Source organism: Cervus elaphus, chromosome X (genome assembly GCF_910594005.1).
Source record: "Cervus elaphus chromosome X, mCerEla1.1, whole genome shotgun sequence".
Classification (NCBI taxonomy): Eukaryota; Metazoa; Chordata; class Mammalia; order Artiodactyla; family Cervidae; genus Cervus; species Cervus elaphus.
Genome location: NC_057848.1, coordinates 33,770,233 through 33,796,607, shown reverse-complemented (window position 1 = coordinate 33,796,607; position 26,375 = coordinate 33,770,233). Strand labels below are relative to the sequence as shown.

The following is a 26,375-nucleotide window of genomic DNA, read 5'->3' as shown; positions in this document are numbered from 1 at the left end:
CTCTTACGTCTCCTGCATTCGCAGGTGGATTCTTTACCACTACTCCACCTGGGAAACTGTATTTTGGATGAAAGTCCTTTATCAGAAATGTGGTTTGCAAATAATTTCTTCTAGTTGGTGGCTTTCCTTTTTATTCTCTTAACATTTTTCAAAAGCAGAAGTTCAAAAGCAGAATTTTGATGAATTCCTATTTTACAAAATTTCTTTTATGAATTGTACTTTTGGTGTTATATCTAAGAACTCTTCACCTAACCTAAGATCACAACTATAGTCCCCTGTATTTCCTTTTAAAAGTTTTAAAGTATTGGGGTTTACATTAAAGTGTGTCTGTGATCCGTCTTGAGTTAATTTTTGTAGATGGTATGAGATATAAAGTTCATGTTATTTTATGTTTTGCATATGATTGTCCAAATAGTCCAGCAGCATTTGTTGAAAGGCTATTGTTTCTCCATTGAATGGCCATTGCATCTTTGTTGAAAATCAATAGACCCATAAATGTGGGTCTCTTCTCTGTTTGTTGACTCTTCATTCTATTCCATTGGCATATTTATCTAACCTTTTTCCAACACCACACTGACTTGAAAACCATAGTTTTATATTGCTTTGAAATCACATAGTGTGTATCTTCCAACATCTTTCTCTTTCAAAATTGTTTTGGTCATGCTGCTTTCTTTGCCTTTCTTTAGAAGATGTAGAACTCTTCAGATTATTTATCTTTCCTTGAGTAAGCTTTGGTAATTGTGTCTTTCAAATAATTCATCCATCTCATCTAAGATATTAAGCTAACTGGTGTAAAGTTATTCATAATGTCTCCCTTTTATTCTTTTAATATCTGTAGAATCTATAATGAAGACTTCTCTTTTGTCCCTATATTAGTAATTTGCATCTTCTGTCTTTGTTAATCTTGCTAGAAGTTTATCAATTTTATTGATTGTCTTAGAAAACCAGGTTTTGGTTTCATTGATTTTTTTCTATTGATTTTTGTCTTAAATTTCACTGACTTCTGTTTGTATTATTCATTCCTTCTATTTTCTTTTGGTTTATTTTATCCCACTTTTGCTAGTTTTGTAAGGCATTGATTTGAGACTGTTCCACTTTTCTACTGTAGGTACTTATAAATTTCAACTGTAGTTACTTATAAATTTCTCTTTAAGTACTTCGTTAGTTGAATTGACTAATTTTGATATGCTATGTTTCATTTTCTTTTAGTACAAAATACTTTCGAATTTCCCTTCAGTAACAGGCTGTTTATTAATTTTGTTGTTATTTAGTCGCTTAGTCATGTCTGACTGTTTTGCAACCCATGGACTGTAGCCTGCCAGGCTCCTCTGTCCATGAGACTTCCCAGGCAGAATACTGGCGTGGGTTGCAATTTCCTTCTTCAGGGCATCTTACCGACCCAGAGATAGAATCCATGTCTCATACATTGGCAGTCGGATTATTTAATGCTGAACCACCAGGGAAGCCTGTCCATGGGATTACCAGCATATTAAAAATGGTTTCTTCTTGGGCTTGAATTGTGTGTATGGAATATTTCTTTTTTTTCCATATACTTTTATGGGTTTTTTTTTCTGTGTTTTTGTGTGTTTTCCAGTTTTATACACTGATTAGAAAATAATCATTTATTATAAAATATCACTCTACATTTTGTAGCACTTTATAGTTGACTTTATAATTTCCTTCTCTGGAGAAGGAAATGGCAACCCACTCCAGTATTCTTGCCTGGAGAATTCCATGGACAGAGAAGCCTGGCAGCCTACAGTCCATGGGATCACAAAGAGTCGGACATAGCTGACCGCCTAAGCACATATAATTGACAAAGAACTTTATCTAATTTTCCCACATTTGCTTGAGAAACATGTAATCCATATTTCATAGATGTTGAAAATTGAGATTGACTGAGTCAAATCACTTGCTCAATGCTACACAACTAAAGCTAATTAGGATTCAGACCCAGGTTTTCTGATTCCCAGTTCATCGTCCTGAAGAAGTTGGAAATAAAGATTTGAAAAGTAAATTGGAATTTATCTTGTGAGAAGCTGGAAAGAATCACAGAGGGTCTTTGGGGCAGTAAGCAACTTGAGGCATTTATCTCAGTGTAGTTTTAGTTTGAATCTCTGATTACTAATGAAGTTGAACAGTTTTTCTGATTTATTGCCTGCTCTCATTTCTTCTCTAAATTGCTTCTCATGGCTTTAGATCATTTTTCTATTGGATTGATTGGTACTTTATTTACTGATTTGAATGATTAGAAAATATTCCAGATATTAATACTGTATTTATATTAATATTTTATTTGTTGGAAATACCTTCTCCCTGTTTCTTGCTTATCTGGCTTTTCTTTTCAATTTTGATCATCAGTGCCAACCTTATTGGGTCATTGTAAAATCAAATAAGGAAAGCATATAAAACACTGAGCCCATCGTAGGGGTTCTATAATTATCGTCTATGCCTCTTTTCTTGATGTACACTAAAATGGATGGAACCTGTGATTGCTCTGGATTTTGTCATTGGTCCATGTTTTCTAACCAGCATATTCTCCATCTCCTTCCTCACAGATTCAGAGACATATTGTGTGTTTCAAGACAAGAAGTACAGAGTGGGTGAGAGATGGCATCCTTACCTGGAACCTTATGGGTTGGTTTACTGCGTGAACTGTATCTGCTCTGAGGTACAGTCCCCAATGGCATGTGATTTCCGCTTTGCTCCCCAGCAGGCAGACATGCTCTCAAGTGCCTAGATGGCCTGGGAGCATGAGTGATTAAAAACCTAAAAGAAGTTAGGAGGCAGATTGCAAGGAAAAATACACATCTCATGTCTTTTTCTTCTATTGCTTTTTGGCTTGATTTTCATGGGAACTCACTGAGTATTTGCTGTAGATAGATACTTAAGCAGTCTCTTAGCTGAAGGGTATAGGACATGGAAGAAGTAGAGTGCAGGAAAAAGCTCAATATAATGCCTGGATCATAAGACAATATCATTTTTTAATATCATTTTCAAGACTGGCCGTTAGCCAGGAGATTAGGACAGATTATAAACTGGTTCACTGGGAGAATGTATTTTATATGGTTTCAGTGAATGACTATAATTACTAATAGGATTGAGGTGGTGAAACCTTGGCTTGTATCTGGTGAGGATTAGAGTCCTCTTGGCTTGGCCTTGGCTCCTGTCCAGTCACTCAAAGAGGCATTTGGATAGCTTTGCAGTAGACAAAGCAGGTAGTCCCATGGCCGTGACCCAGGACCACAGCTACGGACCATCTTTCTGAACAAGCCTCTTCTGTCATACGCTAAGCCAGGGTTTCTCAGCCTCTGCACTCTTGACATTTGGGAACAGAATATTTCTTGTTGTGGGGAGCTGTCCTGTGTATTGTGAGATATTTAACAGCACCCCTGGCCTCTATCCACTAGAAGCCAGTAGCATCCATCCTAGTTGTGGCAACCAAAAATATCTCAGGACGTGCTCAAGGTTACTTGGAGAGCAAAGTGGTTCCTGGTGGAGAACCAATGCACTAGGCCAACTGGGGAAAGAGACTTTATACTTGGCCTTGAGGATTGAGAATTCTGAACATATAGAAAGAATTTTCAAGACCTGCCTCTCACTTGAGAGCTCATGGAACAACTAAAACCCCTCACTAGTGCCCAGGAGTCCTCACTTACAAGCCTGATTCTTTTGCCATTTGAACAGAAGATTGGGCTTTCAGAATTTTGAGCATGTGGAAACCTAACCTTTAGGCAACATCAGGTAGTCTTAAGAAACTGCAGGGCTCTAGAATCAAGACAGACCAAGTTTCCAACCCTGACTCTTCCACTTCTGAGCTGTGTTATATTAAGCAAGTTATTTAACCTCTCTGAGATTCCTTCAGCTTCTTCTTCTTTAAAATGGTATAGTGGTGTTACCTATTTTATAGGATTATGACAAGGGTTAAATTTACTAATCTGTCTCAGTCAGTGCATCAAAACAATGCTTGGTCATAGTCAATATTTGAGAAATGCTAACTGCTGTAATATTACCATCATTATGGTTATTATTTTTATTAATGTTTTATCTCTAGACCAGAAACCAATGTAAAGCATTAAGAAGGAATCAGTTTGACCTCAGCTAGGTGGAGTAGTTTTGATGTGCTCTGGTGATCTTACTTCAAGATGATACCACCTGGCTCTGAGGAGTGTGACATATAAGGAGGCTCTGTGGTGTTTCCAAATGTAGTGCTCCAAAAATTTATTCTAGGAAGTATGCAAGAAAAGAAAAAGAGTTGTGGTAAGGTTATTCGAATTTGGATAAAGGAAGCCTGCATCTTTAAATGGCTAGGACAGTTATTAAACAGAGTATCTAGAGACTGAGTAACTGCCTGGTATGGTGTGATTGTGTCAGATTCTTGACCCAATGCATTGGAAATGGACAGCTAACCCTTGGGGACTGAGGCTTTGCTCTCTGCAGGGCAGTGAAAATGTTAATATAATCCCAGTGCCAGTGGCTCAAGTGCTAGGCATCTTCTCCCTCCATTGTCTTCATCACCCACTTCCCTCACCAGAGCCTGACGGATATAACCCTTGCTTCAAATGAGTTATGGATGGAAAATGTTAATGCAAAATTGGTTTCCAAGGTCTTCCTTTGTTCTAGCAATGGCTGAAAGCTGTCAGAGCTAGGGATCTTGTCAGTGTAAATCAGACAAGGACCCAGTCGCCCCCTCCCCTAGTCATACTAGCTAATCAGCTCAATTCCAGACACTAGCTTGGTCTCAGAAAAATTTTGACTTGCAAAAGAAGTGAGGAGAAGAAGCACTCAGCTCACTGGATCAAGGCAGAGTTATATGGACTCCAGAATCCATGTGCTAGGGCTCTCTCCTTGCCCGGGGATGGGTAACAGCTCAAGGGACCCATCACTCATTATCCCTTCCTTCCATGGTGTTGGGCAGGTGATTATGAAATCCGACTAGGCTCTGAAGAGACGTGCAGAGCTAGGGAATGGTAGAAACATCACAGAGCCAAGTCAGAAGAAGCCTCCCAGTAATTGCAGGAGGCTTTGTAAACTGGGGTAGTAGTGATCCTTAGAAAAATACTCCAATAAACTTATCAGAAAAAAGAAAGAAAATGCTGATTTCATTCAGTTTCTCGGCAATGCGTTATTCACTGTCTGAGTGAGTCCCTGAATGACTGTTTCCCAAATTGGCATGATCCCAGTGACCTCTGAAAGACATTTATTTTGTTGTCATTGTTGCCTCTCTCTTTCAGAATGGGAATGTGCTTTGCAGCAGAGTCAGATGTCCAAGTCTTCATTGCCTGTCTCCTGTGCATGTTCCTCATCTTTGCTGCCCTCGCTGCCCAGGTAAACCAGTTCGCTTCTTTCTTTCCCAGCTGTGGTTTTCCTTCCTCTTTCTTCCACCCAACCCACCCCTTCTCCCTAATTCCCCAGAAGAAGAAACTTCCAGACAGGAATAATAGTAGGACACGTTCAGGCAGCCTGCACCAGCCCCTAAATACTGTTTATAGCCCAATTGGGGCACATTCTAGGCTCTAATAAGTTATTTGGTACACAGTAACAGGTTTTCATTGGGCTTTTAATCATTTGAAGGTGCCTATCAATTGAGGGAAGGGAATTGTGGCCCAGAGATTTTTCTGTGATAAACAGTCTCTTCCTGCCGTGGGCAGTGGACACCAGGAGAGTTGTAGCATGGAGGCACGTGTCCTACGCAATTAGTGCTGGAATTGCATTTGAGCATAGCTTCTAATTGATGAGGGGCTGTTCATAAATCAAAGGAGCTGAACCAGTGAGGTTTATGTCAGTATAAAGCTGCTTGCTGGCTGAATGGTCACCTTCTCTAGACTGTACAGTTATTATGTATACACTGTTCATAGTAGTGCTAAGGGGATGGCAGGCAGATACTTTTTCACAAGGCTATTAGGACGTCTACCTTCCTGGTTGGCGGCTAGGGTGTTTGTCTGAGGCAGGGGCTCCCTCAGTGATACTTTGTTCATGTCTGACTGAGGCCAGGCTCCCACACCAGAGGAGTGCAAGCATGGAATGATTCAGAAAATGCCTGTGGGTCCTCCAGCAATCCTAAGAAAAGCTAAGTGATCATCTTAGCATCTGGGCAGTAGAAGCTTTGTAGTCCTATAAGTTGACTCTGTTTCCCTCGAGGACAGAGTTGGGGTCCATGGGTGGACTTTGAGGGGTTAGCAAACCTTTTAAAATAGTTGGCAGTTTTTGGTGTAACAATATATATGTGTAAATTCCTTTAGAGGAGATACATAGCTTTATTGGCATTCCTAAAGAGGTGTACATAATCATAAAAACATAAAGAACCATTAGTCTCCGTCATACATGGTGTTTTTTTTCAAGTAGTGAGGAACTTCCAGAACTTACAAGAGAGAAATGAAAAGTGTCAGGGCAGAAATGGTAGGACTGAGGCCAGGAATGAGGTTCAGTGACAACTCAGTTAACTGAAATGTTACAGGAACAGAGATTTTGTTGAATGGAGACCCTTTTTGTCCAATGGAGACCCAAACCCTTTTTGTCACCACTTTCATAACTTATGCTTTCTTACCTTGATAAATGGGCTTCCATGGTGGCTCAGCGGTAAAGAATCCACCTGCAGTGCAGGAACCACAAGAGATGTGGGTTCACTCCCTCGGTAGGGAAGATCCCCTGGAGGAGGGCATGGAAACCCACTCCAGTATTCTTGCTTGGAGAATCCCATGGACAGAGGAGCCTAGCAGGCTACAGTCCACGGGGTCTCAAAGAGCTGGACATGACTGAAGCAACTTAGCACACATGCACATTGATAAATACACTCTAGTGAACATCTGGGATTCTTTCCAGATATCAGAAGATCATGCCGTGTCACAGGTTTATCATTCTTAGTATTGGTTACCGTAGTATATGCTTTAATGTATGAGAGACTGAGTTGGCATGTGATCAACCTTAAAGTTATTCTTTGAAATAAATCCCTAAGAGAGGTTTACTATTTTTGCATGTGTTTGTTTGCTTCTTGGGCTTCCCTGTCAGCTCTGTGGTAAAGAATCTTCCTGCAATGCTGGAGACCTGAGTTTGATCCCTGAGACGGGAAGATCCCCTGGAGAAGGAAATGGCAACCCACACCAGTATTCTTGCCTGGGAAATCCCATGGACAAAGGAACCTGGGGGGCTACAGTCCATAGGGTTGTAAAAAGAGTTGGGCATGACTTACAATTGAACAACAACAGCAACAACATTTGCTTCTTCTGTTTAAATTGCAAGGGTGTAGCATGGGAGGATTCTTTTTTTTTTTTTTTTTTTTGCATCTTCCAGGTTGCCTTTCAAATAGCCTTATAAAATCTTCTTATCTCAGAAGTATCTAAAAGTGGTCTAATGTCATAGGAATTGATCTAAATGGCTGTGGAGAAATTATTCTTCCCTAGGAAGGAAGTTGGGGTAGGGCCCAGAGACAGAGCATAGAGTGGAAGTACACAGAGTGGAAGATGGCTGTCATCTACCCTAACTGCATAAAGGGAAGCAAGTCCTGAGAAAAAGAGAAAGTATAAGCTAGCAGTTCTTTTAAGAGAAAAAGCAAGTATTAGAAGAATTAAGATCATAAGTCCCAGAAATGAGAAAAAGGAGAGAAATAAACATCATCATCTTTAAGACTTAAAAAGATAGAAACAGCTATTCATTTCCTTTGCCTTCTTGTTCTTACAGGTCACTTCCTTGTGAGTTCATTTTTCTTTCTAACTGTAACCTTTAACAGTTCTTTCTGTAGGTAGTGGTCCTAAAATTCCCTAATCCTTATATGCAAAAATGTCTTTATTTTGCCCTCATTCTTGAGTGATAATTTGGCTGGGTATAAAATTATAGATTCACATTTATTTTCCCTCAGCCCTTTGAAGATATTAATAAATTGTTTCATGACTTCCTTTGTTTGTGGATAAGAAGTCTGCTTTGATTATAATTCTTTTATACATAATTTGTCTTATTCTAGCTTTTAAGATTTTCTCTTTTTCCTTTGACGCAAACAAGGAGGTATTTTGATGTATGATTTATTTTTATTTAGCCTGCTTAGCACATGATTTTTTCCAGCCAATGGACTCACATTTTTCTTCAATTTCAAGTTATTATTTTTGTGAAAACTATATTTTCTTCTATTTTTTCTCATTCTTAACCTTGTCTTTGGTGTATGTCATTGCATTTCATTTAATTTAAGCTCTGTGTCTCTTAATGTCTTTCTTTTTCCCCCTGATGATATATTGGTATACTCCCTGTAATGATATATAACTTAACTTGGCCTTCCAATTCATGAATTGTTTCTCCAGCTTTTTCATGCCTACTATTTAAGCTGTCTGTTGGGTTTTGTTGTTTTATTTTTAAAAACTGTATTTCTCCCCATTTTTGAATTATATATAAAAAAAATCTATGTACTGCCATTTTGTAAACCCCTGTTATTGTTTCTTGAGGTCTTGTTCTCTTATTTATTGCTTTAAGGTATTTAAATATTTATTTAAAGTCTATTTCTGATTGTTTAAATATGTGTATTTTCAGGTGTGAATTCTCACTTTTGTTAGATTTCTTGATAGCTTTCCTTAGTTCCAAATTTCCCCTTGTTTTTTTAAATTTTTGTCTAAAAGCTCATCATCCATGGTTTTTCTCTCGCATAAGTCCTTCCTTTCTTGTGATAGCATTATTTTCAGGCCTTGTAGCTTACTTAGCATTAAACCAGGTCGTATGTTGGTATCCCACCTTGGACTCCATCATGTCTGAATAGTCTGCTTCTACCTCTGTTTTCTTGTGCAGGGCTAGTCCTTGGATTGGGACCTCAGCTGCAGCTGCCTTTCTTGGGCAGTCAGTCCATGCAAGAGAATGAACTTGGGTGGGCAAACTACGTCAGCCCCTGTTCACATGTGAAGAGTGTGACTCTTAAGTCCTCAGATTTATACAGGAAGCCAATTGTAGGCCATAGTTCTTGCTCAGCTGCCTGGATGTAGCTATCTATATCTGATCTGAACTGCCAGTGGAGCATATCTTGTTGGCCCTCATTTATTGCTGTACTTTCATTTTGCCTGTGTTTTATTTAATAGAGTTTCCTTTTGTTTCTGAGGATGATTTTGCAGTTTCAGAGTTTTATTTATTTATTTTTACTTTTATATTTCATCTCTTACTCTTCTTTGTTTGGAAAATAGCACAGCATTTTCTCATGTGCTCTCTCTGCCATATTGACCTGGAATGCAAATCAGCAATTCTTTCTTTCTGTTGAAGATAAAACAAGAATAAACAGGTTTAAACTATAGCAGAGAATAATGGAGTTTGATAAAAGAAAGAACTTTGGGACACAGTGGTTGTTAAATCCTAGAATAAATGACTAAGGAGAATTTTAGTCTCTTTACTGCATGTTTCTGGAAATAAAAAGGTATCCACCCATCTGAGATAGAGTTGGCATAGTTTTGCTTTGAGACAGGGCAATGGATGTGATGACTTCTCTGTATTCCTTCCACCCCAATTATTATTAGGCATGAAGAAACTTATGCCTTCAGGGCCACAGGAATGTTTGGTCAAAGGAAGGGGCTCTAGTTTTGTGTCTTAACCCAATGGAAAGCACTGTGATGAAAACATATTCACTGAAAAATAGAATATTTAAATCCAAGGTAATGAACAAGTTCTATATCAATAAGGGAGATCAAATAAGGGAGCCATATATCCAACGTTTTATATGCAATCTTACAGCCATAGCAACTTCAGGGAATGTTTAGTGGGTAGTGATGGACTTGGTGGGAAGGTCCTACCTGCCATGCCGAGAGCCCATCTTCCACTGGAGGAGGCAGAGGAGACTTCACCCCCCTGTCTGTTTCTGTGTATCCCATGGCTCTTGCTTTCTAAACTTCTTACCCCTTGAAATTTCCAATGTTCTCACCTGCATTTGAGCTTCTCTCTTGTAACTCCTGCTGAACCATGGAAATCAGAGTATGCAGACTGCTTTTCCAGAATTACCAAAGAGAAATCTAACATCAATTCTCATGAAGAGCAAGTGAAAACATTTTCTCCAGCACTTCCCTTGGTCTCCATGGTAGAGGTTAAATCTTGATCACATACCACAGGGCTCTACTGGGGCCAAAGTGGCTGGTAGTACAGGAAGGGTAGAACATTCTTAATAAGAAAGTCAAGACTGTACTGGAGTCAGAAAGGTCATTAAATTCATCCCAGTCTCTAAGCAGGAGTCAATCTATTATCCCTAATGAGAGATTTGTTGGATTGGAATTTCGTATCTTCTCTTTTGGAGGCAGTTGAATGGTAAAGGGGAAAGGGGGAGAGAAAGAATATGACTTGTTTCCTTCTGTTCTTCATGTATAGTTTTATCACCAAGAGATGACTTTTGTAGTGATTAGGAGCCTAAATCACAAAGTTATGTAACAGTTTTCTTAATTGATCATTCCATTAAGAATTTGTTATTCAGAATAGATAAATTTTGGTTCCATTAGAAGTAGTCCAACATTCCCGGGTCATTAAAGAGCTGTTATGAATTTGCCAAAATATCTGATTTGATCTGTTACCAGAGACTTAATCTAGTGTTTCCTTTAGGCTAGATGTGAAGAGGTTTAGTTTTATGATATGGTTTTAGTAGAGAGACTGAGAGTGTGGTTTTGCCAAGAGAGGCACTCCTCACCCCAGTCTTTTACATTCCAGTTAGGTTAAGGAAACACCCTTTCCAAAAATGCCCTGTGCTCCCATAAGGAGATGCTGGGAGTCCCATGCCATTTCTCTCTCGACAGGAGAGCTAGCTAGTGAATATAGGCATTTCTGCCATAATGCAGTATGTGCTTTTCTGAAAATCTTCCCATTCTGCTAAACTGTACACTGAAAAATAACAGGGCTTAAGGAAAAAAATAAGATGAGAGCGGACAACTCTGAACTTGTGCAACTTTGTAACTAGAGTACTAATAAAATAACTATACTAATAAAATACTAGTGTGGTTTAAAAGGCATCTTAGATTTCTAATAAAAAAAGAATATTACAGTAAGTAGAGACTTCATCCTTTAAAATGGTGACTTTAGCTTGAAGGAAGGAGGTATAAGAAAGGGTTGAGGCCACTGAGTTATAGAGACAAGAGAAGAATGCCCAAGATCAGAATCATGTGATAAGCATTTGGAAGACCAAGCATATGGCCAAACCGAGCCAAGAGGAAGAATGTGTGGTGAATAGCAATAGGATAGAGTACTATGTCCTTTCATGGTTTGCAGAATTCAGTTGTGTTAGTGTATACTTGGCATCCAGTTACTGTCTCTTGATGGTGCAAAATATGAATTTGCTAAGAAAAATCATGCCTGAACCAATGCAGTTTCTATTTTATATCAATATCATTTTCTTATCTACCACTTACATATGAACATGTTTGGATTACACAAGTCTATACTCTAGCAGAAACAGACTATGTATGATAGGAGGTAGCTATGTGGCGTTTGGCCTTGGCCAGTTTAGAGTGAGGGTTGCAAATCACTCAGCCACTCTGAATCTTTTTTTTTTTTTTGGTCTGTAATCGCTGCCGTGTCTGCATTTTGTATTCCTGTACATTTGTATAAAAAGAGGAGTCTAGTTGTAGGACTATGTCTGTTTCCATATCTGCGACTTCCAATGTTTCAGAAATCAAGTAGACAAGTCTTTTTAGCTCCCTCCAATTGTTTTTTTTTTTTAAGGGCAGAAGTTCAAGGGGGAGATGTATCTATTTTTTTGGTTGTGGTAAAGTACACATAACATAAAATTTATGACTTTGCAGTGTATAATTCGTGGCGTTAAGAACATTCTTAATGTTGTGCAACATCACCACTAACCTAGTTCCTGAAATTTTTTACCACCTCAAAAAAGGAAACTGTGCCTGTTAAATAGTCACTCCCCATTACCCCTCCTGCCTTAGCCCCTGGCAACCACTGATTTGCTTTCTGTTTCCATGGATTTTACTATTCTGGACATTTCATATAAATGAAACCATAAAATATGTGACCTTTTGCATCTGGCTTCTTTCACTTAGCATAATGTTTTAAGATTTATCCATGTTGTAGCATTTATGAGTAGTTTATTCCTTTTAATGATTGAATGATATTTCATTGTATGGATATACCACATTTGCTTATACATTCATCAGTTGATGGACATTTGAGTTGTTTTTACCTTCTGGCTATTGTTAATAGTGCTGTGAACATTAAGGTGTAAGTTTTTGTGTGGCATATGTTTTCTACTATTTTCAGTATATACCTAAGAGTGGAATTTCTGAGTCATAGGGTAATTCTGTGTTTAACTTATTGAGGAATCACTTCCAAAATTTAAAACCATCTCATTTTTTTATGATTCATCTCTGCTGCCACCTCATGTTTGCTGCTGATTGCTGCTGTTGCCATCATCCATGTTTGATCGCCATTGTGATCTTCTTGCTCCTTTTGCTCTTTTCTGAATTCTGTATTCACTTGCCTCCTGGGTTCGATTGAAAAAGATCAACGCCTTTTACATAGTAACAGCTAATTAACATATTATTTTCCTTCAGTAAGGGAACTACAAAATTCATAGTATACAAGATGATCAGTCAAGGGTCATTTCTTTTCATGCAAAAGTTTTGTTTTGGCTTTGAGGGATCTTCGTTCCCTGACCAGGGATTGAACCCACACCCTTGGCAGTGAAAGCACCAAGTCCTAACCACTGGACTGCCAGAGAATTCTCAAAAGATTGGTATATTTTTAACAAAACTCTTTCTGGATCCAGAGCTATCCAAAAGCTTGAGGATTCTGGAATGTTGGACTCTGGGATAGCAGAGGTTATACTTTATTGTTAATATTATTATTATCATTGTTAGCATTCTTATACTGATTGTTGAGAAGTGGCTGCAGAGATATTCGCTATTGATCAGTAGGCCCTCCATGTCTATACTGACTGCCCTGTTACCTTTTAGACCTCTTTCACTGTCTTCCATGCTTTACTTCCATTATTTTCCTCATAACACTTGTTCCTTGAACACTGCAGAGTATAAAGGATTAAAACTTCTCCAGTAAAGTGGCACTTAGCTTGCCTTCTGCCAGGTGAGGTGATCTTTGTATCTGGTAAACCCTGGGGATTTAGTTGCTTTTTAAAAAAGAATATGATTTCCTATTTGTATTTGAGGAGCCCTTATGCCATATAAGAACAAGACATTCAGGACAGGTATAGCTTTCTATCATGGTAGAGCACAGCTCTTCTATTTCTTTCTATGGATGTTAATCAAAATTGTCCCCACACAGAGGTCAAGAAGGTGGAGCATTATTGAGGAATACTGAAAAGCCCCATTTGTCTGAAATAAAATCTTCCATATGCTTGCTATATTTTTAAAAACCTCCACCACCATTACAATCACTCTTCTGGGTTAAGACACTGTTTCCCAAAGTTTGCTGCAGGGAACATGATTTTATGGGATAATGATAGGGTTAACTAGAGAAAACATTTATATGGTCAAATAAACTCGAGAGTTTCTGGAGTAGAGAAAGGTAAATAGGTTTCTTTTTTTTAAAGATAGGTTTCTTTTAATACAGGACTTCTCAGAGCCTTTAATATATTAATATGCATTATGAATCTATAAGTGAGTGTATGGGATGCAGTATTTTCCAAACTTATTCAGCCATAGGACTTTTTATTTTTGGCTGTGCCACATGGCTTGTGGGATCTTAGTTCCCCAACCAGGGATTGAACCCGTGCTGCCACAGTAAAACTGCGGAGTCCTAACCAGTGGACCTCCACGGAATTCCTGGGACCTGTTTTTTGTAGAGCATTTTGAAGGATTAGTGTTCTTTAATATATGTTTTAAGAAGTCTTGGATTATGCCATTCCATTTCTAGAAGCTATTTATAGCAACAAGCTATTGAGAACTCCACGGACAGAGGAACCTGGTGGGTTATGGTCCATGGGGTCACAAAGGAGTCGGACACATCTGAGCAACTAACACTTATTGGTAAACATAATGTCTTAGTTTGGAGAAGTTCATTCGAGTAGCAAACTGTCTTAGAACAGGACCTCAAATTCATGTTACTCAAACTTTAGCGTGCTTAAAGGGATTTGATAAAATGCAGACTGCCCTACACTAAAATTTCTGATTTGTTTGGACTGTTGGGGGTATTCTGCATTTTAAACAAGTACCTCAAGTAATTCTGTTGCACTTGGATGGTGGATGACATAGGGTAATAGGGCCCTGGGGAAAGCTTGATAAAGGAGGTCAGGAGCACTGCCCTTAGAGAGCAGTCCTGGGCAAGATCTTGGAGTAGAGGCCCCTGCACATCTGCAGAGGGCTGTGGGCAACTTGACAGCATTGTTTCTCTGGTAATGGGGAGCACAGGCACACCGGAAACATACTTTGCCTGTGTGACACTCCTCTCAGGTCAACCCTGCAGTGACATGTACTCACTGTTCCCTCTGGCTGGCCTCCCTACTCTCCCAGAGCTCCCACCCAACGCTTTTCTCTTTTGCCATTGTCCACATTCAGAGCCCCTGGCTGTCAGGTTCAGAAAGAAGGACCCTCCGTGGGGAGCTCACCCCTCTACCCCACCCATTGTCCATGACTTGTTGGCGAGAAATGAATGGCATTTCTCGGAATTAGCCCAGGAATTTCTGCTGATAAACAAATGAAACTCTCAAAGGGAAAAGCAATCAACATAGTTTGAAATAAAATCAGTGTTTTCAGCTTAGTCTGTTTTCAACTTAGTTTGAAATAAGAGTCACATCTAGGGTATTTTAAGGAAAGGATTAGTAAAATGTCCCTTAGGGAGATTTCTTCCTGATTGCAGGGCTGATCCAGAGATCAGGGCCTGCTTTCTGAGTAAGCAGAGCAGGAGATGATTACCTGCACTTCCTATGACCTGTCCAGTCAGCATTGTATCAGACTTCTCCTCTCCCACTCTACTTCCCTGCTAAGTTACCTGGTACCTGAAATGCTGTTATTCTTAAAGCTTCATCTTTTTATTTCAGACTTTGATTCCTGATAAATTAATCTCTCTTTGGAGGTGATAACTCTTATTAATCATTTTTTAAAACTTTTTATTTTTATATTGGGGTATAGCCAATTGTAATAGTTTCAGGTGAACAGTGAAAGGACTCAGCCATACATACACATGTATCCATTCTTCCCCAAACTCCCCTCCTATCCAGGCTGCCACATAACATTGAGCAGAGATCCCTGTGCTATACAGTAGGTCCTTGTTGATTATCCATTTTAAATATAGCAATGTGTACATGTCCGTCCCAAACTCTCTAACTATCTTTTCCCTTCGGCAACTGTAAGTTCATTCCCTAAGTCTGTGAGTCTTATTAATCATTTTTCATTTGACCAGCACACAAGATTTAGAAAACAGAATCTGATGGTAGTGAGTGGTGGTGGTGAGCTGGGGGAGATCCAGAGGCCACTAACCGCGGGGGCAGGAGCTGGGTGGGCATGGTGGGGGGTGGGGTGGGGTGGGGGAGATATGAAGGAATAAGCCAAGGAAATCAGGCTTTCAGTTCAGTTCAGTCGCTCAGTCGTGTCGGACTCTTTGGGACCCCATGGACTGGAGTATGCCAGGCCTCCCTGTCCATCGCCAACTCCCAGAGTTTACTCAAACTCATGTCCATTGAGTCAGTGATACCATCCCACCATTTCATCCTCTGTCGTCCCCTTCTCCTCCCACCTTCAGTCTTTCCCAGCATCAGGGTCTTTTCAAATGAGTCGGTTCTTCGCATCAGGCTTTACCTTTTGTATAGTCCTGCGGAGACCAAGCCTCTCTGTATTGTCAGGGATAAGTTCTTTATTCGTGGCAGAAGGCACAGTGATTTCTAGAATTAATTGCCAGCTCTCAAGTTTTTCATTTTGGTGGTGTTAATTTAAAACCAATATGTTACAGAAGTAACCGAATATCCTTGCTATCTGTTGCCTAGAGCCAAAGGGTTTCACTTCAGGGTTTTGGATGCAAAATGACTATAACCCAAAAGTTTTACCAGATTATTTGTAGCCACTAAGATAAATAACGGTCTTTATTAGAGTGATTTTCCTCTGATTTTTGTATCTAGATTTTTACACTGTCAGCTATTCCCTCAAAGTGATTTTAGAAACAGGCGGACTGAGGATGTCAGTTATTGAAATCTGTTCCAAAATCCACCTCCTCACAGGACTCCATTTTTTTGGCCATAAAAGTAGTCTATTTTAGAAATATCTTGATGTGTTGCCTCTTGTCTTCGCCACATACACTATAAGACACAGAGAGTAGGAAGTGATCCAGCAATAGGTGTGTGCCTGCTGAAACAGTGTTATATTTTTTCAGGCTGCACTCCCTGAATTGGAGAGAGGTTATGAAGTATACGTACTGTATCTTTAAAAGAAATGGATAAATCAAAGTTGTCTGCAGGAGGGGGACAAAAAAGGTTGTTTGGATATTTTTTTAATTGAGTAGAAAGGGAAAGACATCAAACTTGGGAGTAGAGATTACTTTTAAAACAGAGAGATAAGGTAAGTGTCCCTGCAAGTTTAGTTTTTCTCTCCTTTAGCAAATTCATGCAGCTTTGATGTCCTCACATTTATGAGATCATGCCCTCAGGGATCTAAGGTCAAATCAGAGTCCACACTCACCACCTTACCTTTTATAAGCTGTATTCCTTCATTATTTTAATAGGCGAAAAATGGGGGGTTAGGATTAGGGAGCAGAAGGAGCAGGGAAATGTGGCTTGCTTTCTTCCTCACTTTGTTTCTCTATTTCCCTTGCTCCCTCTTCCTTCCTTCTCTTTAAAAATCTTTTTATTTGTGAAAATTTTTATGGAATAAAGTATACATATATTGTAACAAAATTCCCATTTTAATCACTTTCAATTGTACAGTTCTGTGCCGTTAAATGCACTTATATTTTTGTGTAACCCTCACCACCATCCATCTCGGGAATTTTTTCATCTTCCCAAAGTGAAATTCTATTCCTATAAACCACTCCCCGTTTCCCCTCCCCCAGCTCCTGTCCATCACCATTCCACTCTCTGTCTCTGTGAATTTGACTCCTCTAGGCACCTCATAGAAGTGGAATCATGCAGTATATTTCTGTGTATCATGTGTATGTGTATATTTCTGTGTATCATGCAGTATATTTCTTTTGTGCCTGGCTCATTTCACTTAGCAGAATGTCTTCCAGGTTCATGCATGTTGTACCATGTCTTTTTTTTAAATGGAAATGAACAATGGAAAAGAAATGTGAGAAGAGGCTGGTGGTAGAGATGAGAAAGCAAAGTCAGGAGATAACCAAGGGGTCTTAGAAGAATCTAGCAAATGTTGGTTTTCTGAGCATATTTTTCATAGGATGAGGGAGACCACATCATCTTTGACAGTGACAGAACTGACAAGCAATAAGTCCCAGTGATAACTGTGTAAAATGCTGGGTTTTGAAAGACAGACATATTCCTTATTAATGTTTCCCAGGGAATTTCAGAGAGCATCATGTATTAGGAGCTGATTTCCAGCAGGTTTTGTTATCTTTTGGAGAACTCCTTAGGGGTAGAACTCTTTCCCTGTTTCCCTTTACCTGTCCTCCTCTCAGATTGCTTTTTGAGGGCAATTGTGTTTGGAGCTATTTGGTACGGTTTTATTAGAAAGATTACTAAGGGATTAACTAGAGTATCAAACTTATGAGGCAGTGTTGAAGGAAAAGTGAAATTACTGAGCCTGGTGAAAGAAAGATCGAAAGGATTTCAACAAACTTCAGAAAGATAAATGGATTTTAGAGCATGCTGATCAACTTTCTCCTTCCATCTCCAAAGGGGAACAGTGGGCAAAAGTGAGCTTCAGCAAAAAAAAAAGTTAAGTACAAGGAACTACTTTCAGGCACAAATAAGGTGAACAGAAGTCTTTTTAATATTTAGTTTTAATTGAAGGATAATTGCTTTACAATGTTGTGTTCTTTCTGCCATACATCAACATGAATCAGCCGTAGGTATATACATGTCCCCTCCCTCGAACCTCCCTCCCACCCTTCAAGGTTGTCACAGAGGACTGGGTTGAGGGGAGCAGAAGTTTTTTGAAAGTCAATATATTATACCTCAAGCCTACTGCTGAGTAAGAGGAAGATGCACCTACGTGCACAAAAACACATAATGCAATTCAATTAACATGAGGGTCGAATTAGACAAAACTAAACTATATTGTAGAGGGAGGTGCATAAATGTAATACAACTATAATGAAAACAAGGTAACAATTGTCCCAAAAGTCAGGATGGTGGTTACGTCCAGTGGGGAAGGATGGAGCCTTCTGGGGTGTTGGCATTGCTGTCTTTCTTGACCTGTGTGGTAGTGACAGGGATGTTTGCTTTCTAATCATCAGTTCAACTGTACATTTATGTTTTAGGTGTGTCAGTTGTATTTCCCGGCATGGCATATGTTTAAATGACACTACATTTTCATTTGTTTTGGGTAGTTACGATTGGAGGCAAAAGGTGACCAGAAGACCTTCAAGTGTTACAATCAAGCATAAGATTGTGTATATGCATACGGCTGTTTTGAGACTACTATTTTTGTTTGATGGAATGCTCAGTTGCTTCAGTCATGTCCTAGTCTTTTGCGATGCTGCTGACTGGAGCCCACCAGGCTTCTTTGTCCCTGGGATTTTCCTAGCAGGAATACTGGAGTGGGTTGCCATGCCCTCCTCCAGGGGATCCTCCCAACCCAGGGACTGAACTCATGTCTCCTGCATTGCAGGCAAATTGCTTACTGCTGAGCCACCAGGGACAGAGGAGCATGGCAGGCTGCAGACCATGGGGTCACAAAGAGTTGGATTATTTTTGTTTACTTGTTGATATTATTCTGGGCTTCCAAGGTGGCACTAGTGTTAAAGAATCCGCCTGCCAGTGCAGGAGATGTAAGAGATGTGGGTTCAATCCTTGGGTCAGGAATATCCTGTGGAGAAGGAAATGGCAACCCACTCCAGTATTCTTGCCTGGAAAATCCCATGGACAGAGGAGCCTTATGGGCTATATAGTTCATGGGGTTGCACAAGAGTCGAACACGACTGAAGTGACTTAGCATGCATGCATGCACGGTATTATTTTAGCCTTCTGGGTGTTTGGTTTCATCTGGTCTGGGTTTTGTTTGCTTGTTTTTACACAAGGCAGAGCAATACCAAGGGCTTCCCTTGTGGCTCAGCTGGTAAAGAATCCGCTTGCAATGAGGGAGATGTGGGTTCGATCTCTGGGTTGGGAAGATCCCCTGGAGAAGGGAAAGGCTACCCACTCCAGTATTCTGGCCTGGAGAATTCCATGGACTATATAGTCCATGGGGTCACAAAGAGTCAGACACGACCAAGCAACTTTCACTTTCAGAGCAAAACCAAAGCCTGGAGAAGGGTATGCTCTCTGTTCTCCAGGTATGCCCTTGGAACTAGTAAGAAGGCATTTGGGGGCAATTGTGGAGCTTTGACTTCCAGGCTGCAGAGTGTGTTGGCATCTGAATGAAGCCATCTGGCTTCAGGTCTGTATTACTGACCAGAGGGCCCATTTGGCATCCAGATTCAGGACCACATTTGAGATGGAGAGAGAGCTCCAGTCCTGTGGGTATGCATTCCCTCCCCCCAGGTGAGGGTGTGTTGTACTGTCAAGGCAGGGTGGTGGCGAGGAAGGCACAGAGCCAGAAAAGACATGGGATCTAACCCTGCTGTCTCCCAAGTTCCCTGTGGGACTTTCACAGAGCCGGCTAGCATCTTTGTGCCTATTTTCTCAACTTGTAAAACGAGTGTGATGATTTCTACCTTCTCTGAAGGTTGGCATATTAACTGTGAAGACCAAGTTGATGTGGGAAATTGCTTTGAAAAGTCTAAAGATATACATATACATATACATGTGTATATATATATGCAAGGCAGTGTATAGCAGGGGAGAGAAAGAACATAAATCCCCAGTCCCCAGTTGTATCACTAAGAGAAAATGAGGGCAAAGCTTGAAACTCAGTACTTGTTCCCATAGAACCCAGTGACAGCAGCCACGTGCTCAGGCACAGACCATATGTCTCCAGCCTCAAGGAAAAGTTGTGTGTTGGGGGGAGGCATCTAAAGGAAACAGGTGACAAGTTCAGTGCGTGTCAGGCAGAAGGATAAAATAAATGGCATCACCTGTGCCTTTCTTTTCTATTTTCTTTCTGATTAGATTTTCAGAGGTGCCCTGAGTGAGGGCGATGCCCAGTGATGCTGATGTTTTCAAAGCAGAGTGATCTCTTGGCAGAAACATGGGGGTGATGCTGTGAATGCACTCAGAGACAAGGTCATAATCTCTGGGCTGCCTTGAAAGCTTCACAGGGATTTTTGGAGGCGAGACCTTACCCCTCCCACTGCCCCCAGTCATAAAAATGTTGAGTGGGATTCTTTGTATTGTTGTGTGCTAGTTAGCCTGCTGTGATTCCTGTTAGCAGGCTAGGACTGCTTCACGCCTGACTTTCTTACTAACATTCTGATTGGAACCTGTCATCCAGTACCTCGTGCAGGAAAAAAGCCTGACCGTCCTGCAGGGGGCCTCTCAGACCACTGGGATCAGGGGAAGAAATGATGCCTATAGTGCTGTTTCCCAACCAGAGAGGATCACCACCACCACCACCCCCAACCATTTCTCCTAGGGCTTTGGAAATGTTGGGGAACTGTTTTGGTCATCGCACTGATTGGAGAATGTCCTTGGCACTTAGTGGGTGGGAACCAGGAATGCTCAGTGTTTCACATTGGGTAGGAACACAGTGCTTCCTTGGTGGCTTCCTGGGTGGCTCAGGGATAAAGACTCTGCCTGCTAATGCAGGAGACTCAGGTTCAATCCCTGGGTCAGGAAAATCCCCTGGAGAAGCAAATGGCAACCCACTCCAATATTCCTGCCTGGGAAATCCCATGGACAGGGGAGCCTGGCAGGCTACAATCCATGGGGTCACAAAAGAGTTGGACATGACTTAGCGCCTAAACAAAAACAAAGGAACACAATGCAGTGGAGATGTGTCCTACTCCAGATTCCAGTGGTGATCCTTTTGAGAAATGTTGCACAGCCTCACCCAGAGAAACCCAGGAAAGGGAGTCTGCCAACCAGAGTTGATGGTGCACATCCACTCATCCATTCATTTACTCATTCATTCATTTCACAAGTGTTCACTGAGTACAAGCGTGCAGCTAGGTCCCATGTATGGTGCTGAAGTTTCAGAGTCTCTACCTCAAAGAGCTCATAGTCTAGCAGGACAGGCATAATGAGATCATGACATCATAATGTGATGAGTACCCCAGTAGAGGTGTGGACAGGGGCCCAGCAGCCAGAGATGGGAGAGAGAGAGACACTCTATAGAAGCTAGGCGTCTCAGAGAGGAGTTCACATCTGACATCAGGGTGGGTTCTCAGAGACGAATGGAACTTTGCCAGCTGGAGAAGGGGAAAGGGGAGGGCATGCCCAGGGCCATGAGGGGCTGGTGTAACTGGAGTGAGTGTGGACCATGCAGGAGAGAAGAGGTTAAAAAAGTCAGGTTGATGAAGGCCTAATCTCAAAGGATCTCATATGCCCAAGAGTTTGACATTACTCTGTACATCCAGCCCACTGCAAACATGGGGAGGTGACATTTGTGTTCACCCCTAAACATCTTTGTGCACCCCCTTTCCTCTCTCTCAGATCCCACAGCCTCCCCTCTTTCCCAGCCACTCATCTCTCCCATTGTCACTGTCACCTAGAGTTAGCCCTTCCAGGGGGCTTCTCTCTTTATCAACAAATAAGGTGAACACTTAAAAACCAATGGCATTCTAGATGTCAGTGGAGAGTCTTTGGGGAGGAGACTTCGAAGAACTCAACGCTAAGGAGAAAGCATGGAGGCTTCATTCAGTGGACATGCACTCAATGCCAGTGTGATACATAGAGAAGAGACTTGTGGACACAGTGTGGGAGGAAGAGGGTGGAACTAATCGAGAGAGTAGCATGGAAACATATGTGTAAAATAGATAGCCGTATGTAAAATAGATAGCTAGTGGGAATTTGCTGTATGATGCAGGGAGCTCAACCTGTGTTGAGACAGTGCTCTGTGACAACCTGGATGGGTGGGATGTGGGGGAGAGGGGAGAGGTTCAACAGGGAGGAGACATATGTATACCTGTGGCTGATTCATGTTGATATATGGCAGAAACCAGCACAATATTGTAAAGCAAATAGATTGCAATGCCAGTGTGAGCGTGTTTGAGGTGCCTGTCTGAGTAGGTGAGATTGTGTCTGTCTGTGAGCAGGTAGGTGAGGCAATAATAATAGTCCCTGCCTCAAGGACTGCTGTGAGAATCAGATGAATTAGTACAGGTAAGGTGCTTACCATAGGACCCAACCCCTAGTAAGCCCTCTCTGAATGCAAGCTCTCATCATTATTTTGGGCTTCCCTGGTGGCTGAGATGGTAAAGAATCCACCTGCAATGCAGGAGACCCAGGTTCGACCCCTGGATCAGGAAGATCCCCTGGAGAAGAGAATGACTACCCACTCCAGTATTCTTGCTTGGAGAATTTAATGGACAGAGGAGCCTGGCGGGCTATGGTCTATGGGGTTGCAAAGAGTCAGACATAACTGAGCAACTAATGCTTTCGTCATTATTTTAGAATCCAGGGCCAGGGTCCAGTCTGGGGAAGTGGGTACCTGCTGGCCAGGATGGAGATGAGGATTTTATACTAAGACTTAGTGACCATCTTTGGCTAGTTTCAAATATGTGCCTAGACCACATCCTAAGCCTAGAACAATAGAATTTTTCAGCATGTGGCTTATCAAAATGTGAATTTTGGCAAGTAGAGCCATAATTTGGTGTCCATTTGGGTTTGTTTTTTCGGTCTCCACTTGGGGGCACATGGCAGGTGGGATGCTCTTGTTGTACAGATAGGGCAGGCCTGTCTGGAGGCCCGGGTCAGCAGGTCTGGCCTCCTGTGTGGGAACACGAAATAGAAGCAGCATAGCACTGAAGGCCAGAACCAGGGAGATGCATTCGAAAGAAATGATCTTGGAAGGGAGGGGCTAGATGAGGGAAGAAAAACTTCGCTGGAGAAGAAAGGAGAAAAAGGGGGGAAAACAACTGGGAAGCACAAAATCCATAAAATCATCCAGCTGCCCCAAAACTGAACTTCCATTGTTTTCTGTGTTCTTTTGGGAAGAGGAGGGGTGGCTTGTCCAGCGTTCAGTGGAAACTTGTTGATTGACACCAAGTTGGGCACAAGTTCAATGTGAGTGTGCCTTCAGCTATTTATTTGATTTTTTTAAATTGCACCCTTTGTAGTTAAGACTGTTTAGTTTCTCCTGGCGCCCTGGGGGTAGTGAGTTTAGATTGTTAAAACAGCAACCATTAACACTCTCTGTGTTATGACACTGTCCTCCCTGCCCCCTTTCAGAGGAATTGGGCATGAGGTTGTTTGACACAAGTGAAATTCTCCTCTCCCCGCTGAGAGAAGCAAACGGAGAATCCTCTGAGTCAGAGCACGTTCGCCTAGCCCTCAACCCACCCCGTCTCCAAGCCTCCAAGCCTCCCTACACTCCCCACTCACACCCCTGTGACCCCCACGCGCACACTTCACCACACTCACTCAGTCACACCCATACCCATCCCACAAGCTGGAGCAACCCTGGAGAGCCCATATGCCTGTCTCGCTGTTCTTTTGTTTTGCTTTCCTTTATTTGCTGTGTTTTGATTTGAAATCAGTCTTTGGAATTAAATTGGATAATTATTTTTTCATGTTATTAATAGTGCTGTGGAGGGAACATGTAAGGACTTTCTCCTCTGTGCTGGCTGTGCTTGCTTCTCCCCACTCATACATACAGTACTGACTTTCACTGATCAATCCCGGTCTCTGTTAGACTTTGCATACCATACCTCTTGGGCAAAGAGCCCAGGGAGCTCTAAAAGATGCATGCATTGCTGGATTATCTAGATTATTCATAGGTCTGTTTAAAAGGGAATTTTTCATGAAAGGACTGGGAAGCTCTAACTTTCACAAAGGCCCTGGGGAAAGATCAAAGGAGCAGTCAGTAAGAGTATGTGTGGAGTGGCTGAGCTCCCTGAGCAGGCCAAAGTAGAGTTGCCTGCTGTCTGGGAAGGTCAGCATTGGTCACAGCTGGACAGCTGTGAGGAGCCTAGGCCTAGGAGGCATGGAGGAGAAGTTTTGTGTTCTCTGGGACATCCTTGGGGCATGTTGTCTATATCAGTGCTGTTAAACAGAACTTGTTGTGGTGATGGAAATACTCTACATCTGCCCTGTCCAATAAGGCAGCCAGTGGCACATTTGGTTGTTGGACACTTGAAATGTGACTGCTATGACTGAGGAATCACCTTTTACGTTTTATTTAATGTCAGTGAGTTACATCAGTAGACACATGTAACCAGTGGCTTCTGTAGTAGATGACATGACGCTGGACCATTTACAGGTTACTTTTCTGCTGCGCTGAATTTAAGTTTGTACCTTCCTAGATCTCTTGAGGGCAGGAATCCTATTCTGTGACCACAGAAAATCATATCTTGAAGAGTTTTTATGTCCAGCCCCCTCCCTTCACGTTTGACAAATTGGAACACAGAGGAAGACTGTAAAACTTACCTGAAGCCACAGCTCTCCTTATGATTAGGGGAGCCTGGAACCCTGCTGCGTGGACTGTGTTTCGGCCCCATCTCCCTTGCAGAGAAATTTCAAAAGAACAAATATCTTCTTCCTTTCCCCTTTCCTCACTGCTTATAATTGAGATGAATCTGCTGGTATTTGAAAATAATCTGGAGTATCTGGAAAAGGTCAATCCTCATTCCAATTCCCAAGAAGAGTAGTACTAAAGAATGTGCTAGCCATTGGACAGTTGTACTCATCTCCCGTGCTAGTAAGGTCATGCTTAAAATCTTGGATGCTAGGCTTCAGCATTATATGAACCAAGAGCTTCCAGATGTCCAAGCTGGGTTTAGAAAAGGCAGAGGTACCAGAGACCAAATTGCCAACATTCACTGGATTGTAGAGAAAGCTAGGGAATTCCAGGAAAACATCAACCTCTGTTTCGTCTACTACACCAAAGCCTTTGACTGTGTGGATCATAATAAACTGTGGAAAGCTCTTAAAGCAATGGGAATACCAGACCATCTTACCTGTCTCCTGAGAAATCTGTATGTGGGTCAAGAAGCAACAGTTAGAACTCTGTATGGAACAACTGATTGGTTCAAGATTGAGAAAAGAGTATGACAGGGCTGTCTGCTGTCACCCTGTTTATTTAATCTATATGCTGAGTACATCATGAGAAATGCTGGGCTGGATGAGTTACAAGCTGAAATTAAGATAGGCGGGAGAAACATCAACAACCTCAGATATGTGGATGATACCACTCACCACTCTAATAGCAGAAAGTGAAAAAGAACTAAAGAGCCTCTTGATGAGGGTGAAGGAGGAGAGTGAAAGAGCAGGCTTAAAACTAAATATTAATAAAACTAAGATCACGGCATCCGACCCCATTACTTCATGGCAAATAGAAGGGGAAAAGGTGGAAGTAGTGACAGATTTACTCTTCTTGGGCTCTAAAATCACTGCGGATGGTGACCGCAGCCATGAAATCAGAAGACGTTTGTTTATTGGCAGGAAAGCTATGGCAAACCTAGACAGTGTATTGAAAAGCAGAGACATTACTCTGCCAACAAAGGTCTGTATAGTTAAGGTTATGGTCTTCCCAGTGGTCACATATTGTTGTGAGAGTTGGACCGTAAAGAAGACAGGGTGCCAAAGAATTGATGCCTTTCGAACTGTACTGGAGAAGGCTCCTGAGAGTCCCTTGGACAGCAAGAAGATCAAGCTAGTCAGTATTGAGGGAAATCAACCCTGAATACTCATTGGAAGGACTGATGCTGAAGCTGAAGCTCCAATATTTTGGTCATCTGAGGTAAACAGCTGACTCATTGGAAAAGTCCCTGATGTTGGGGAAGATTGAAGGCAGAAGAAGACGGCATCAGAGGATGAGATGGCTGGATGGCATCATTGATGCAATGGACATGACCTTGGGCAGACTTTGGAAGATGGTAACGGACAGGTAGGTCTGGTGTGCTGCAGTCCACGGGGTCGCAAAGAGGTGGACATGCCTGGGCAACAATAACGACTGGAGTATCTTAATCTCCTCATGTGCCAAGGCACAGTGTAGGCTCTGGACAAATGTTTGTGGAATGAATTAATCCTCTGAGTCTTTCCTGCTATGTACTGTCTTTTATGTTATATTTTCCAAGAAAATCTGTTGGTCTCAGTTAGTGTGTTTGAGTTAGCCAGTGCTCATGATGTCTCAGCTGAGGGAGAAGGGGCCTATGCTCTGCAGATGTGGCCCTGGCCTGTGCAGGTGTTCAGGTATAGACTAGAGAACCTTCTTGAAGCTGCCTGGCAGGCTGATGAAAATGCTGTAGCTCTCGTGAACCAGGCCCCATCTGCA

The 26,375-nt window shown here is 41.6% G+C and overlaps 1 protein-coding gene across 8 annotated transcripts in view; it reads left to right on the top strand.

The window, feature by feature from the left end:
* CHRDL1 (chordin like 1) overlaps window positions 1-26,375 on the top strand; it is a 127,757-nt gene that overhangs the window by 30,280 nt on the left and 71,102 nt on the right. For all 8 annotated transcript variants that reach the window (XM_043896706.1, XM_043896704.1, XM_043896703.1 and 5 more), the window contains exons 3-4: window positions 2,559-2,671; window positions 5,235-5,328. In XM_043896706.1, coding sequence (XP_043752641.1) covers window positions 2,559-2,671; window positions 5,235-5,328 — 207 coding nt within the window. The remainder of the gene's footprint in view (window positions 1-2,558; window positions 2,672-5,234; window positions 5,329-26,375) is intronic.